Consider the following 17,424-nt stretch of genomic DNA (forward strand, 5'->3'; position numbering starts at 1 on the left):
ACTAGAACCTGACAGATCAGACCAGTTCCTCTTGTAATCAAAACTCAGAATCATTTCTGGGACATGGAAGTGGAAGATTCCCAATAAGAACCTTCAATGGTGGAGATCACTGAAACTAATCTATTTCAGTGCTTACGTATACACAATTCCTCTCGCCAGTTTCAGCACACTTGCGCTATCTACATCAAAAGTAACAGAATATAATTCTTATCTTTGTAGCAAATATTTACACATTTATCATGTTTCCTTTAAGCCTTTTCTAAACACAGTTATTTTAGTCTTTCCTGAAAGTTTCTGCATTTTTAACTTCTGACCGTGCTTGCTGCTTCTCAGCAGACACAGATTTCCTTTTTTTTTTTAACATCATGCAGTTTTCCAGTTAAGCCCTTACCAATGCTAAGTAGAACAGAATGATTGCTTCACCTCTCCTATGAAAGATACTTTTATTTACATTTATAATTAGTGATGGCATTTTCCAAAGTTGTTTGAGCATTACTCACTCACATATTTTGACTTGAATTGGTGGAAAACCTGCTTTCCCTTTAGACTGTTAAAATACCCTAAACCCTCAGATTTATGGTAAAAAAGCACTCCACTTTTTATTTGTTTTGTAGGAAAACTTTCTGAGAGTATTCAGAACAACCTATTTGCAGAAATGCCTTCCTTTAACCTTTTTTCAGGATTTATATTTACTTACATTTTTACAATATGGCTTTACATAAGAACTGCCACTGGAAAAGAGTATCCAATTTAATAACCTTATTACCTTTCTTCCATAGATTGAGACTAGTGTATCAATCCTCTAGGGCATCACAGGAAATCAAAGACAGCAGGGTTGTAAAGATTTATTAGGGTTTCTAGTCCAACGGTATTCTAATGAAATATTAATTAAAACCAATCTACAGTGACTGGCCAGCCAGTATGCTTGTGATAAGCAGTACGAGTAACGTGAGGTTCCTTTCCTTCAGGAGGGTAAAGATAAGCGTTAGTTTACCAGCCTTCACAAAACTTAAAAGAACATATTTTGTAGGTTGGGACATTGACCCTTGATTCAGATTGGGCTGAAACTGGCCAAAAGATTCAAGTTCACTAGAGGGGAAGTCAAGCCAGCAACAATATGACACAACTGTGTTAAGCTTTGCTTTCTAAAAAATCTAACTGTAAAGAGAACAGACTTGTTCTGGCAAAAGATGCCTACTTTGGAACCTGAGGCAAGCACACAAAACACCAGTAGACAGAAAAGGACTGGATAAGCTCAAAACAATGATTTTAAGTCTGTGTTTAAGTTCTCCCCAGTGATTTTTTTTTTTAGGCCAGCAAGTGCTGAAGAAACCCTAAGAGTCCTACAAATGATGCAAGAATGAGTATCAAAAGCATCACTAAGAAGTTAGCTCGCAGCTTGATATTCTTAGGGAAGTATAAAAAAAACCACTAAAACCAAATCAGTGCTTGGCCTTCAGTGAACTAAAGTACAGGGGGAATTAAAATAATTCCTGACCTTAAAAAAAAATAATATTGTGTTTATTCATTAATGATGTAAAATATTTTCTGTCATTTTGGATATATTAATTATGGATAAGTTACCATCATAGTTATTTCTAGTCCTCATGCGTTTGTGTTGTCTGCTTTTCTGGAAACGTTGGAAACATTTGGGCTTGTGTGTGTTACACGTTTCAGGAAAGTACTTATATTGACATAGTTCTTTCTATTATTGACTGAGCTTGGTAGCTTCTAATTATCCTACTTCTTGTACCATCTTGCCAAGAATGGGTTACATACAAAGAACAAAGGTGAACAGAATAGGCACCTTAATACTGACTTGCTAATACAATATAGAAATGTAGTATTTCAGCTCAGAACAGTATAGGAAGAACCATTCTTTAGCGCCAGTATCAGTGAAAGAGATTCTGTTCACAAGTCTGCCATAACCTCAAGCAAATCACTTAGCTCCACTGAATTTTTATTATATCTGTAACACAGAGATGATCTTTCCGTTCCCTTAAAATGTTTCTTATCCTTAAACTTGAAAATTTAATTTATAGCTATTTCACTGATTGGTAGGAAATGGCAGAAATGGCAACTGAGGTATCAGAATTTTTACTTAGCATGGTGTCGTGGTTTAACCCTAACTGGCAACCAGGACCACGCAGTCCTCACTCACTCACTCCACTCCCCAGTGGGATGGGGAAGAGAATCCAAAAAAAAGGAAACCTTTTTATTATCTCAACCTTGTGGGTTGAGGTAAAGACAGTTTAATAGAACGGTAATGGAAGAGAATAGTAATAATGATAAAAGAATATACAAAATGAGTGATGCAATACAATTGCTCACCACTCGACGATCGGTTGCCCAGCCCATCCTGAGCAGTGATCATGGATTCCTGCCCCCTGGCCAACCCCCATTTATATACTGAGCACGACATCTGTGATACACAACATTCCTTCGGCCAGCGTGTCCTGTCTATGCTCCCTCTCAGCTTCTATGGGAAGCTGAAAAAGTCCTCGACAATACAAGCATTACCTATCAACAACATTATTCTCATACTAACTCCAAAACACATCAGCTACTAGGAAGGGCCTTATAACCCTCCCTCACTTGTAGGGGAACCTACCAGTTACTGAGGATACCCATAATACCTGAGGTTGCTTTGCCTCCTAAGCCATTGGATGGAAAAGGAAAATTTAACAACCCATTATCACAATCTCGGTCTCTGGCTAAGCCTGTATAGTTCAACTGAGTTCAGCCTCATTGACGTTTCCTTGGAGGAGACAGGGAAGAGTTGCACTTCATAGTAGCTGGACAACTGAACACTTCCATCTGAGATGAGCTGCTGCCTCATCCACACACATAGCCCTGTGCACTATTAGATGCCACATCATTGCAGTATGTGAAGTACGAAAAAAGATCTCCCAAACAGGAATCTGGCCTCACGCTGCTGATTATGTCAATTCTGGGATATGCAATCTGACAAGTTTTGGGGTTTTGCAATTTACTGAGTAGGAAATGTCTATTCACTGTGCATACGTTCAATGAATGTGCATACACTTCCACAATACAGAGACAGCAATTCAAAAAAACATGTAGCTTCATTCTTTGAATAAAAGCCTGCACCACTGGTAACTTAATAGTGGAAAGCCTGCGCAAACAATTGCAATGCAGAGAAAAAAAAAAAAAAAGGAACAAAAAAAAAAGGTCAGGAATTTAGCTAGAGAGAGAAAAAAGAGACAGACCCCAGCCAGTGTTCCTTAGTACCTCTTATTCTACGGGGTTTCTTCCAGCATACACTTCTCTGTCACACCTCAAACTGAAATCTGCATTTGCCTCCTTCCAAAAATTTACAGCTGCAGTTCCTTGGATATTTGGCAGAGTATCACTAATGGTCCTAATTTAGTTCAGCACCTGAGGTCCTCTGTTTCGTTAGCGGAGTTGTGGAGTTCACTGGCATTTTTGCAGTTTTTACAGGGCACTTCTACAGCAAAAAAAAAAAAAAAAATGTCCAGCAAATACTTGAAATTTAATACATATTTTGCATTATTCATATGCCCACTGGAGTCTTCACGTCACAACCTGTCATCCATTCTTGGAATTGTTAAGTACCTCTCTACACCAGACTGCTCACTCCGTCCTGCTCTCAGGTGAGTATCCATACAGGCGTTTTAGACAGGACCCTGTTTACAGATGCTTTGTCCAGCCGTGAAGTTGTTACAATCTCTTAACTTAAAATCCTGTCACTTCTGCCCATCCGCGCGCTTCCTAACGTTAATCTCATTAGCTCCGGCTCTCACTGGCATCCACAGGCCTGGTGCGTGACCCCGTGTTTCCGCGCTCCTCCGCCGTGAGGCGCACCCGCTACCCGCGCACGCTGTGGTGCCTGGGGAAAGGCCACCTGCCTCTTTCCTCAACCGCTCGTTAATTAATTACTTTCGCCGGGAAGGAGGTGTGTGTGCGTGCGGGGGAGGCTTCTCCCTCCGCCGTCAGCAGGGCACAGCTCGGGAAGAGCCGCCGAACTGAAGGGCGACTAACGGCCGGGCGCGCGCACAGCCGTTACCTCAGACGAAGTAACGGTGCCCTCGAGCCCGGGCTTACCCGCCAACCCCTCCCCGGCGCGGGACGGACCACTGCCAGGGGATGGCGGGGGGGGGGAGGCGGGGGAGGACAGGCGGAAGAGACCACCAGACCACCCTTCCGGGGAGGGCACGGCCACGCCGTTACCGGCCCATTGTCCCAGGCGCCGGCCCGCCCTGGGGCGGGGCAAGCCGCGATAGGCAGGGCGGGCAGCCAATCGACGCGGCGGCTGAAGGGTGGGGCGGAAGTGCCGCGGGGGGTGTGTGTGTGTACGCGGGGCGGTGCCGAGCCGAGCCGGGCCGGGCTGGACCAGGGTCGGCCGGGCTCGGGAGCGGCCGGGCTGAGGGGGGCAGTGGGGCACCGAGCCGAGCCGGAGGCTGATGTGGAGCCGGCCGGGCGTGCGGGCGGCCCCGCCGGTGATGCGGACGCCGGCGGGCCCGGCGCCGGCCCGCTGAGGCGCGGCGGGCCCCGGGGTGGTGCGTGAGGAGCCTCGGTGCCGGTGCCGCTGGGGCCGGCCTCGCCGCCGCCATGCCGTGCACCTGCGGGAACTGGCGGCGGTGGATCCGGCCGCTGGTTGTGCTGCTGTACATCGTGGGGCTGCTGGTGGTGGTGCCGCTCTGCGTCTGGGAGCTGCAGAAGCTGGAGGTGAGCGACGGGCTGCGGCGGGGGGGTAACACTGTCAGCCCGGGCCCACCCGGGGCGGCTGCGGCCTTCAGCCCCGGGCAAAGACCTGGCGAGGAGAGGAGAGGGCGGAGGGGTTCCGCCGTGCGGCTGCGGGCGTTTATGGGGCTGTTACAGCGCGAACGGAGCAAGATGGAACGGGACAGGATTTCTTTCTCCTTCCGGTTCAGTAGTAGTCGGTGTTTGAACAGTTGATGCGATGCTGAACAAATTGGAGTCGGTCTCTGTAGGGGCACGGCTGGACCTTGGACCGCTGCCCTGCCCATAACTTATGTTTTGACACTTTGTGGTAATACGAGCGTTCATAGAATCACAGAACGATTTAGGTTGGAAGGAACCTGCAAGATCATCTAGTTGTATGGGCAGGGACACCTTCCCCTAGACCAGGTTACTCAAAGCCCCATCCAGCCTGGCCTTGAACACATCCAGGGATGGGGCAGCCACGGTTTCTCTGGGCAACCTGTTCCAGTGCCTCACCACCCTCACAGGAAAGAATTTCTTCCTGGTACCTAATCTAAAACTCCCCTCTTTCAGCTTAAAATGTTTCAGGTAGTTCTGCCCGGTCTATTGAGATAGTAGTAGAGAAGCTTCTTTTTCGTGCTGGTGGTATGTCCGTGGTGGTGTGACATACTGTAGTATCTCGTAACAGTGGTGCATGAATTACGCATACATGTGATAGTATTACTTTTCTAACAAAAGGTAAAATTGTAACCTTAAAAAATATATTGTCCAATTTAATACAGGCTTGTTCTACTGGAGGTAACCTTTTTCATGGTATAATCTTAAGCACTTAATGACAGTAAAATCTGTGTTAAGTGTATTTTAAGTTTCCTATTTTGAAACCCTGTTCTGATGCTTTCACATGTTTAGCATAATGGATGTTTATATCAAAGTGGTATCTGAAATTTCAAAATCATTAAATCTGATACTGGTAGAGAAACTACTCAGAAAGGATCTTTGAACTGTAAAGCAACAGAAGATGAGGGATGTTCATGTACAGTAGGGGATCGAAGAAGAAATTTTCAACAAAAAAAAACCTGTTTGAGAAGAGTCTACTATGTTTCCCAGTTTTGGGTACTTAGGGTTATTAATATAGTTATTTTTCAGAGAACTTTGTTTTAAAATTGTAGCCATACATATATATAAATGCATATCTATTTCAGATTGTTAAATGAAACTAGTTGAAATAGATTACTAGTTGGAACTTTGTTTTAAAGCTAAAAATACTTTAAATCCACAATCTTTCAGAAACTTTATAATGAAGCACTGAACTGAGATAAGTTCCAGACCAAAAGCAAGGAATCTGTTGTGGCTTTCAGTAGATTAAATAGGGAGCATTACGGTGTTTTTGTAGAACGTTTTGTGTTTATTGGTGATTGTTTTTGTTTGGTTCTGGAAGATTCCTCATATTTTTCTTTTGAATTTTTAAGTTTTACTCTAAGCCACATCAACAGATTGCAAGGGAGACTTTAGGATTTTGTATGTTTGGAAGGGAGAGTTAGAAAAACCAAACTTATTATTGGGATAAACTTAATATCCATCTTAAAACTTTATTCACAGTATAGAAAAAGAAAGATAAATTATTTTTCTTGCTATACTAGTAAAACTTTAAAGTATTAGTACTGAAACGTTGATCTTGCATTCTTCTTTTTCTTTGCAAGGTTGGAATTCATACCAAGGCGTGGTTTATTGCTGGGATATTTCTACTAATGACTATACCGATATCTCTCTGGGGAATACTGCAACACTTAGTCCATTATACTCAACCTGAATTACAGAAGCCAATAATAAGGTAACATTTTATATTTTATCTGTGCTACAAATGTTGAATTTAATTCAGACTAAAAATACTTCTAGTAATATTAAATGTTCTTTTGTTATTGTAACAGGATTCTATGGATGGTGCCGATTTACAGTTTAGACAGTGTAAGTGTTCTCTTACTGTTAACAGCTCGATAAAATTCTGTTTGCTGTGGGAGTGAGGGAAAAGTGTCACGGTTAGCAGAAAATACGCTGCATGGAGAGTCGTAGTCCTAGAAACTTCTGGTCATTCCTATTAATGGAATACATCAGAAACGTAGTTCTAGCGATATTACATTCTTCTTGTGGAGCTTGTGGGATCACTCTTGCTAACCCTTTTTAACCTTCAGTATCCTTTATGACAGATGTGGAAAGGGGTACGACAAGAGCTTGCATTTGGTCCTTCCATCTTCAGTAACGGCTGAACTGGAAACCAGACAGATCCAAGTACTGTCTCAAAATTCAGTGCCTTACCAGTTAAGCTTAGAACTAAAATTCTTTCCTGAGTTATGCTTAGTGCTAAAATTCATCCTTTTTGCTTCAGGAGGCAAAGGGTAATATCCCACAAAAAATCCACTTCTGAATGCTTTTATGCAATAGATTCTATTTGCCATACCAGATATGGTTCATGGTAATAAGTCGCCTGTAGACATGATTTCAGCCAGAGCTAAGCAACATACTAAACCTGTGGACTGTACAGGATGTGTGTTTACATGTTGTCATCATCTCTTGACATTGCAAATGCTTCTGTTTCCACCATAAGAGACAGCTTTCCAGGAACTTTTCCTTTGATTTTTCTCCCATCTCTTGAGTGTTTATGGAGTGTCATCCTTATGTATGTATGTTTTCTCCCCGCCTCTTTTTTATTTTTTTATTTTTTTGAAGGACTGGGATTTAGAGTATCTGAGAGTGAAGGAGAGTGGGGAAGAAAACAAGGCTATCTGTTTCCTATGGGGAATATCAATTACCTCAGGTTGATATTTCAATTTCAAGTATAGAATTTTCCCTTAGAAGAAAAACTACCTGCTAATTACGTGAGCTCTAGCCAGGCATTCAGGGATGTTTCTGACATACAGATATCTTCCATAGACTCCTGGATCTTATGGTCTTTGCTGCATATGTGGTATCCTGCTAGACTGCTTAATCTGAGCTGCATTTAAAGTTCTCTTCTCAGATTCAAATACTGTATTCTCAGTCTATTAGATGCTGTATTACATCTTCCACAAAAGTGTTGCAGCATCTGTTATCTCTCGTATTTCTTAACTACGATGAGGATGTGAAGCATTTTCCTGTAGTTCTAATAAGAAGGTCAGAGAAGGCACAGCATTTGCTCTATGACAACCTAGGGAAGCAAAGTAAACTCAAAAGATCCGCCTCTGTTTAACCCCTTCCCCACCCCCAAAGAAAAAACAACCCACAAAACAAAACAAAAAAAACAGGGCAGGATGAACTAAACAGTGCAACAGCAGTGTGATACTCAAAATCAAAAATTGAAAGCTCTGACAGCTCCATAACCACAGTTTTGCAAAAAAAAAAAAAAAAAAAACACTTTTCTGTCTGAAATTCTTGTTTAGAGGGATGACTACCACTTTAAGGCTGATCTGCTGCTGCCTTCTATATTTTGCAAACATGCCAGAACAAACATTTACCCATTAGATACCAAAATAAATCAACTTTATACTGAGGGACTAAAGACTTAGTTCTCAAACACATACTAACAATGAATATATGAATTTCAGGAAACAGTTCAATCTTGTCCCCTCCTAACAGGAGTAGGTTATGTGTAAGGAACCATCTCCTTTGTTACTTTTAAATTAAGGACCGAATTGTGTGGTCAAAGATACAGAGCATCTCTCGTGCAGTGCTTTAGGCACGCTTGCATTTGAAGCAGCAGAGATGCGATCTGAAATTCTACTTGCATTTTCACAGAACATTTTCTAGCTGTAGCGTTCATGCTCTCATTAGCCAAATGCTTCAAGCGCTGTTTAATTAGTGCCTGCTATCTAATGAAGTATTGCTTGCTGAACTAGCCAGCCAGTGTTGTCATTGGAATCACTTTTGTCTTTCTTGCATGTAACCTTTTGTGTACCTCTCTTCTTACAGTGGATAGCTTTGAAATACCCCAACATTGCAATATATGTGGATACATGTCGAGAATGCTATGAAGCTTATGTCATCTATAATTTTATGGTTTTTCTTTCAAATTATCTAACCAACCGGTATCCAAACCTCGTATTAATAATAGAAGCAAAAGATCAGCAGAGACATCTGCCGCCTCTCTGTTGTTGTCCATCGTGGGCTATGGGAGAGTGAGTATATGATGACATCTTAAAATTTTAAGCAGTGTAATCAGATAGAAATACTTTGTTTTCATACTTAGTAGTATAACTGTTGTGGCTTGTCAGAGTCAGTTTATGGTTTGCACACATTTTGTTTATCCACTATGAACCTCTACTGGAAGCAGCTGTGAACACGTTTTCATCTAGCTGTAAAACATCCTATAAATCGCACTTAGTTACTAACATACATTGACTCAAGTGGTGCTGAAGGAAAATTACTTATTTTTGAAAAATATTGGAAAAAGGTCTCCTTGAATTTGTTTCCTTTCCTATCATACAATATTTGCCAAAAACCTCATGTAGAATCACTGGTAGACCAGATAGGCTATTGCTTTTACTTCTACAGGTGAAGGACAAAAGGCCATATGCCTGTGAACTGTTTGTTCCTGCACACTTAATCTGATAAGCATCTCTCTTAAGAGATTTTAATAAAGCTATTTAAAATGTTAAAGACAAACTATGAATGTAAGTCATTCTTAAACATTTTCAAACGCAGTGAAGATTGCATTATCTTTATTTAGCCCAGCTGGAACCTTTCCATGGCTAAAAGAATTGAATCATTAAGTATTTCCTGTTATGTATCTATAAAAGTCTGGGTATTTTGTGTATTGCATATATACACACTATGAACTGTAAAAACTGAAGTCCTGGAAGCAGAAGTTGAAATTACTGTGAAATAAAAATTCAGTTTATCGGAACTACTGAGAACAGGAAACTTCCATAAGTGAATTGTCTTTAAATTCTTGTACAATGAATTTTGTGTTTCTCTTGCAGAGTTTTATTATTTAGATGTAAACTGGGTGTTTTGCAGTACACTGTTGTCAGACCATTTACTACCATTATTGCTTTGTAAGTATGCCCATAAATAATTGATAATGATCTTCAGGATGTAATTTTGAGTTACGTTGGAAAGAATTTTCATGCCCTTTGTATTGAATCAAGGCAGTTTGAAAGCAGACTGTTCGTGCTATGTGCTAAATGGGTCCTGGCAATTTGAATCAACCTGTGATTTCTTTATGAATTCTCCATAGCAAATCACTGTTTGCAGAATTGAAATAGTAAATACTTAATGCCTGCTGCTGAAAGCAGTGGGAGAGAATGTGAAGCACTGTTTATGTGGGAAAGACATTTTTACGATCTCTTAATTTTTAGAGCCTTTTTTCCTCCTTTCCCCTTTTCTCATTGGCTTCAACAATAGCATACTTTTAAAGTCAGGTTTCATGTAACTTTTTTAACTTTATAAAACTTTGCATGTGGCAAGCTTGACCGTGTGCCTTCATACATATCATATAACCTGTTGCTGTAAAGGAATAGCAGGCAGTTATGCATGTTCATACTGAAAGCTTAATTTCATGAACTTTGTATTGATGGTCATTACTGTTAATTCTGTGGGACTGTGGAAGAAGTTGCTACTCACCAAGAATATCCACGTAAATGTTTATATTAGCTGTATGTGTTCTAACAGTTAAAAGCAAAACAGCTAAAAAAAAATAATTGATGTTTAATTGTTGAACTCATTCAGCAATGGGGTATGTTTACCCTGCATTCAAACACAGTTTCTTCTATGGAAGATACTATACGGGTGGAAACCTATGCCATATGCTGTTGGAAATTGATTCTTGTGCAGACCCCCAGTGCCCATATTTGAGTACTGAAAGAGCTTTTGGATTATAACAGTTGATCGATGTAATGAAGATTTATCACTTCAAGAAAGTGATCATTTATGACATTGTGATTAATTCTAAAAATTCTTTCAGAATTTGTGAACTCGTGGGAGTGTACGATGAAGGAAACTTCAGCTTCAACAATGCTTGGACTTACTTGGTTATACTTAACAACATGTCACAGCTAGTGAGTATCATGAGTACACCTTTCTGCTCTTCTAAGTCATCGTGTTAATATTGCGTGAATCTTTTTATGTGAACTATTAACAGTAATTGTGTTAATGTCTGGTGATTCTTATGGGTAGAATATTTCCCACTGTAAGTTAAAGTTACTATCTGTTAAATACTATGTATGCAAAATACTAGGAAAACAGATAACCTAAAACTTCTATTATTTTTACTGCAAAGCTCCGTGAAGCATTAAGTGCCCTGCCTTTCTACCCCAAACTATGTGATGGGTGAAGTGATATGGCCTGAGCATGTTAGAGCTGTGGACTTGCCTCTCTGCAGAAGAGACGACTTCGCTCACCCATGTAGCTTCCTCCCAGCACATGTACCTTTGTAAAAATCGGCAGTGGCTACGTTAAAAATTCTGTGTTACAAAGCTGCTGGTAACAACATTGACAGGAAAAAATGGAGATGGTGCATGCAGTGCTAAGATTCTGGCCTGCCAACCTTGTCTTGTTGGTTCAGCTGCCAGATGATGTCAGGGTAAGGATAAGATGTCAGCCCCTAGACTTGAAAATTTCATTTTGGAGGTCAGAGATTGCATTTAGTGGCTTGCTGGGAATCCAGAGGAATAATTTTCTGCTTCACCCAGGGCATATTACACATGATCTATTGCAAGAGGAGAGAGCAGCAGCTCTGTCTCCTTGCTGCTTAGCCTTCTAGCCTCCAAGCTTCTTCTCTTGGCAACAGCAGCAGGAGTCAGAACAGCGTGACATCCCATCCAAAAAGGGTGTCCTCCTCCTACTGCCACCATCGTGTTTGATGGGTGACTGTTAGAGAAGGAGCTGTGACTGCTTTCTGCTGTGACAACAGTCCCAGCAGATACTTCTGCATGTCCTGGTTGACAGGATTGCTTAAAGAAACGTAGTAGCAAGAGGCTAGGAGAATGTGTGTGAAAAGGTGCGAAAAGATCAATTCCTGAGGTTTGGCTATGCATTAGTTCAGTAGTTTGCAGTTGCCATTAATAGGAAACTCATTCCGATTTGCAGTGAAGATTGCATTCATTGCCTCGCCTCTCATTAAGAGGCAACATTTCCGGTGTTCTTAACAGAAGCCTGAAAGAACACGTGCTTTTTATCCCATTTTCCCTAGAGACATGCTTAGCATTGAAAAGATTTTATGGGACCTTCCTGTGCTTTGCTTTAGTGTGTAGATAGATGACCTCAATCTCTGTCTGCCAATACCACGCATTCAAGGAATACAACTTCAAGCAAAAAAAAAAAAAAAAGTCTGCTTTAAAACAGTAAGGCAAAGTTTCCATAAATCCAGAGCCCCTTTTCTAAAATAGATAGCTTAAGTTTGTATCGTACTGTGATACATTTTTTAACTGAAGAGATGCTGTAAAACAACTCCCTCACAAAATAAAGCTTTTCTTCCTTGTCTTTTAGTTTGCTATGTATTGTCTGGTGCTGTTTTATAAAGTACTACGTGAGGAACTGAATCCTATCCAACCTGTTGGCAAGTTCCTTTGTGTGAAGATGGTCGTTTTTGTTTCTTTCTGGTAAGTGAATTATTTACTTATTGCTTCTTGCTCTCAGGATGGATCATAAAAGAGCTAAAAAGGCTGGATTTGTTACTGAGGTTAGAGGCCTCAAAAAAATCTGCCCATAATCTTGGTGAAGTGCTGTGAGGGGAAAAGGGTGCCTTGGACAGACCAGGCTTCTTCACTTAAGATTGTTTTTTAGGCTTGCAATTTTGTAAGGTGATTCTCGAGAACAGAATTTATTTTAGAATCTTCACTTGCAGTTATTTCAAAATGAAAAATTATATTTTTACTTTTTAAACTAAACTAAAAGAAAAAAATACTTTAACCTTTTCAGAATAAGTTGCTATTAGTTACTATTTTAAGCCTTGCTCCTGCATAGCTGCTAATGAGAGTGCCTTTAACTGCCTGAACATTACTCTGTGGGCTGCAGCAATACCCCGAAAGAGAAGCAACTTGTTCTAATAACTAACTGGAGCAACAAACTCTTCTTTGGTTGGGTTCTCTGTTGGTCTTTAGGACCATGGATGAATGACATCTCTTTTCAAGTCTGTTTGGTTTTGTTTTCCTCCTCTTAAAAATCTAAATATATAAACAGTAAGTTTTCTGTAACATTCTTCTTATGTTCATACATACGTACACATACAAACAGGCCTTGTTTACCAGATTTGTTTGAAGTTTTTTTGGCACTACTGTTACAATAACAATTAAAAAAAAAATCTTTATAGGCAAGCTGTGCTTATTGCATTGTTGGTGAAAGTTGGCGTTATTTCTGAGAAACACACCTGGGAATGGCAAAGTGTGGAAGCTGTGGCTACAGGCCTACAGGTAGGAGCAGACAATTACTTCTTAGGAGGAATGGCTATACATAAGATGACGTAGCTGATGTCAAGCAAATTTTGTCATACTCACTTTCGTTAACACAAGCTAGATTAGTACTGAATTTATTCTAAGTTGGGCTGAGTTTCAGCCAGTCTCCCCAAGTGAGTTCTCTGCTTGACACTTCTATATCCGTGCGTTGGGCGGGAGGAATGTGCCCCAGTTTAACTACTTCTGTTGGATATCTGTGCGTTGCTTCTTGCAAGAATTCATTGTAGAGCTGCTGCTTGTTGAATATCCACTTCCAGTAAGTCAGTCCATCAGGCAAGGACTGATTCCAGTATCTACGGCTCTCCGAAGCCTGCCCAGAATATCCTGCCTCTGGTGGAAAAGTAGCTGATGCCAGTATCCCAAGGCAATTGCAGTCTTTCAGTTGTTTCTTCAGTTATGAATGATTAACTATTGAGTTAGTATCTCTCTCATTGCAGGATTTTATCATTTGTGTTGAGATGTTCCTGGCTGCTATTGCGCATCACTACAGTTTTTCCTATAAACCTTATGTTCAAGAAGCTGAAGAAGGGTCGTGCTTTGACTCTTTTCTTGCAATGTGGGATATTTCTGATATAAGGGCAGATATATCAGAACAGGTTCGAAACGTTGGTAAGTAACAGCCAGATTTGTATGATCTGTTAACAGCATATGTATTTTCAGCTTCATTTTACATTATTATCCATCTCTGTAGGACCTTGAGAACATTCCGTACCAAATTAGTGGCAGCTGCATTCCTAGAGGATTTGATGGTTTATCTGGTACTTTGCTCTTTCCAGTACTCCTGACTGATTTGAAGTTTAGTTTTTAATTTTTCTTTTAAATAGGTGGATCTCAGGATAAGTTTCAGGTGTGATACGTAGAAGAGAGGGATGTCTCTCTTGTTGTGGCTGCGGGTTTTTTTGGGTTTGTGGTTTTTCTTAATGGAAAGACATCCTTTTATTTATTAAAGCTAACGATGCCCATGTAAAACTGTTATAAAAAAAGACTCATCTTCTAATGTAACATGCCTGTTTTAGAGTTGATGTGTTCAAAGACCTTGGTATAGTGCTGGAAGTATTAAAACGTATTTTCATTTGGCATAATTCTAGGAAGGACGGTTTTGGGTCAGCCAAGGAAAATGTTTTTTGCTGAGGATCATGAACAAAACGAGCATACGAGTTTGCTGTCTTCATCCACTCAAGACCCAATTTCTGATGCTTCTTCAATGCCATCTTCACCCATGGGTCATTATCAGGGGTTTGGACGCACTGTGACACCTCTCACAACACCAACAACGGCCCCTGCAGTTGATGGCATTTATAACACTTCTGGTATTCGAGACGCTGAGGAGCCACCCGAACTAGAGCACAATTTATCAGAGAAGGCTTTGAATAAAAGTTAGACTCACCTTTTCTTTGAATGTGTTAAGGAATCTGTTATAGACTTGCCACATGTTCTGTTAACATGTACCATTAGTGATGAAACCTGAGAAGTTTGGAAAAGCTACTGCGTAGACAGGAAGAGGATATGGCCATAACTGACATCTGAATTCTGAATCTATAATGGCTGTGAGTATCTTTGAGTACCCACGAATATAAAACACGCACACTGTAAAAGTTTCTGCATAAATTTAAGAATTAACTCCTTAAACTGCTAAACAGTTAACGCATCATGTCAAAATTACACTGACTTTTATTAATACAAAAGAAACATTTGAAAAAAATACTCTGCTCTTCTAAAGAGGACGCGTAAGTACTACTAGCGATGGAAAAAACTTAATTTCAAGAATGTAATTTAAGGTGGGGAGGGCAGTTAGCAGGAAGTGTTTGTATTAGCTTTGGTTGTCCTCTTAATGATGGTAACTTCCCTACCCCAGTGCTGAATGGAGTGTGGACGAAATGGTAACTTGTGTACAGATGCCATCTTCTTCCCTTTCCTGCATTGCTAAATAAAACCCCTTCATGAAGATAGTTATTACAGAGCATCAGTAAAGAACCTGTACAAGGAAAGCATTCCCTACAGGTCTCGCTACAAAATGCCATGCTCACAGCATATGGTTGGCATATCTGTTGTCCTTGTAGCACTTAATTTGCAGTATGTCTTTTACATATAGAAGAGACAGCCAGGATGATAGGTTTTGGATTAATACTTTACACTTGATGACTTTTTTCCCTGTCCTCCTAATATAAGAATAACGGTTACTACCTTAAAATACATGGGGGGTGGAAGGGAATAAAGGCTGTCAAAGGAAGTAGAAAACAACCCTGATTTCTTTATTTTGGGCTGCACTTTAACACTTAAGTTTTTTTTAAGCTGTTAAAGCAGGGTATCTTGACAATGTGTCTGTAGTAATTTGTATTCATAAATTTGTGTGTGTGTGTGATTATTGTATTATGCTTCTAGTATAGCCTGGATTCAAATGTAATAGTTGATTTTTTTTTTTTTTTTTTTTCTTTCCTCCCACCACCCCAGAGAAGACCTTTGCTAAGGTAAAACTAGGTAGCTAGTCTAATACTGAAGTTACTAGCATTAGATTTCAGACCAAGAAATAGTACACTTGTATCAAACTGTTATTTTGCAAAAACTGACAAAATCAGAGGGGTATTGTTTTTATCCCATTACCAGATTTTTACTTTTTTTGCATGTTTGCAATCGGACAAAAAAAAAACAAAACCTAACAAAACTAGAGCACTGACCTTTTAAGTGACATCTGAAGGTTCTTTTTCAGGATTGTTAGCGTTTACAGGATAAATGTTTAACTTCTGGCTGTCACGGTAAATTCATTTAAGTGCTTTTTTTTTTTTTTTGCAGTACTAGTGTGATGTAAATATTGCGCCTTACTCACTAGGCTGCATATTTTATAGTTGACTGTACTTGCTGTATCTGAAGTTAGTGGGAAAGTGCAAATCATAATTTTTAATTTGCCAAGTCATTGCCTTTGTTGTAAATAAGCAATTAAAGATTTTATTTAAACTGTTCATCTTATTTCCATTTGATTTACTGCTACGGTAGTTTAAGAGTGTGAATGACAGGTGAATGCAACTGTCTTCATGGAAGGAAGGGATCTTCAGTACAACTTGTACAAGAGTTTGTGCTTTCTGTATTTTAAGGCTGGTACTAAAAAGGGAATTCTTGTTTGAGCTTATGAAGAATCAGAATCTACTTATTTATGCTTGATTCCAGGTATCTTTTTATCCACGTAATAGTCACGTTCTAAAAGGAAACAACTTGTAAAAGCTCACACTTGGGGCCTTCAGTGCCCACTGTAGTCACTATATTAGAAAAAATCTGATTTCCTGCACGTATGCAGGTAAAAAGGGGCAGTGGTAGAAATAGCATCTTGAAGGATCAGAGCTGCTGGAAGCTAAGTAGCTACTGTGCTCTAGCTTTTCAAAAGTCTCACAGTGAAGAGTTTTTTGTAATACTTGAAATGATGGTTGCTTCTTTCATGTCATTTCTGGAAAGCTATTAAATTATTTTATTATTACTCAGTTATTCCACGTGCACACTATTCCTCCTTTTTTTTTTGTCTGGGAGAAAAGGTTTTCTTTCATCGCAGTATCTTACAGGATCATACCTTTCCGTTGAAGATTGATACTGAATTTCCAAAATAAATCTTTCAATGACACCTACACTGTGTTTTGGAAACTACTACAGCAGCATTCCACAGCATGACTTACCAAGTCTATTTGCAAATTAACATTTTATATAGTCCTTCATAAGATTGCCCTTGCCTTACTTAACACACTGCTTGAGAACTCAGAAATGGTCATTTTCAGCCCTTTACTTAGTCCCATTGAGTAAGTCTCATTAAGTAATATGTCCTTAATTTTTCTTTAAATCACTTTGCGGTCTTATTAGTTGCTGAAAAGCTTAATAAATAAGGCTAACTACTATTATTTAATGGGTTTGCTTTTATCAGAGGTCTTCCCGCCTGAGAAGCCTCAACAATTCTCTATAAAACTGCACTTTAGTGAAAGTATCCTGTACCTACTAGGTTTGGTTGTGTCACAGTAACTTAGATTTTTATGGATCATGGCTTTCTTTGGGTTTTGGGGATTTTTTTAGTTTTTGTGGTTTTTTTTTGTTTTTTGGTTTTTTTTAAAGAAAAGCTATTTTCTATGTAGTATGAAAAGCCTGTGGCCTACTCTAATTCGCTTATATTTTGTTATGCATTGTAGCTCTTGGATAAAGGATGGTATCCAGTTACTTTATTTTCTGAAAACTTGACTTTTTTCCTTACCTCTGTTTTGGGGGGGGGGGGGAGATTTGGAGACCTTTCCTCCACCCTTCCAGCAGGAGCTTTATTAGAGCA

At 39.9% G+C, this 17,424-nt stretch overlaps 1 protein-coding gene across 1 annotated transcript; it reads left to right on the forward strand.

Annotated features, from left to right (window-relative positions):
- Positions 1 to 4,344: 4,344 nt before the first annotated feature.
- Positions 4,345 to 16,087, forward strand: TMEM184C (transmembrane protein 184C). Its single transcript, XM_054202152.1, has 10 exons — positions 4,345 to 4,710; positions 6,408 to 6,538; positions 6,636 to 6,672; positions 8,650 to 8,855; positions 9,660 to 9,734; positions 10,643 to 10,736; positions 12,166 to 12,278; positions 12,989 to 13,088; positions 13,568 to 13,739; positions 14,219 to 16,087. Exons 1-10 carry the CDS (start codon positions 4,594 to 4,596, stop codon positions 14,509 to 14,511), a joined length of 1,338 nt encoding a protein of 445 aa, XP_054058127.1. The 5' UTR covers positions 4,345 to 4,593; the 3' UTR covers positions 14,512 to 16,087.
- The last annotated feature ends 1,337 nt before the right edge of the window (positions 16,088 to 17,424 follow it).

Source organism: Rissa tridactyla, chromosome 5, assembly GCF_028500815.1.
Source record: "Rissa tridactyla isolate bRisTri1 chromosome 5, bRisTri1.patW.cur.20221130, whole genome shotgun sequence".
NCBI classification, from domain to species: domain Eukaryota; kingdom Metazoa; phylum Chordata; class Aves; order Charadriiformes; family Laridae; genus Rissa; species Rissa tridactyla.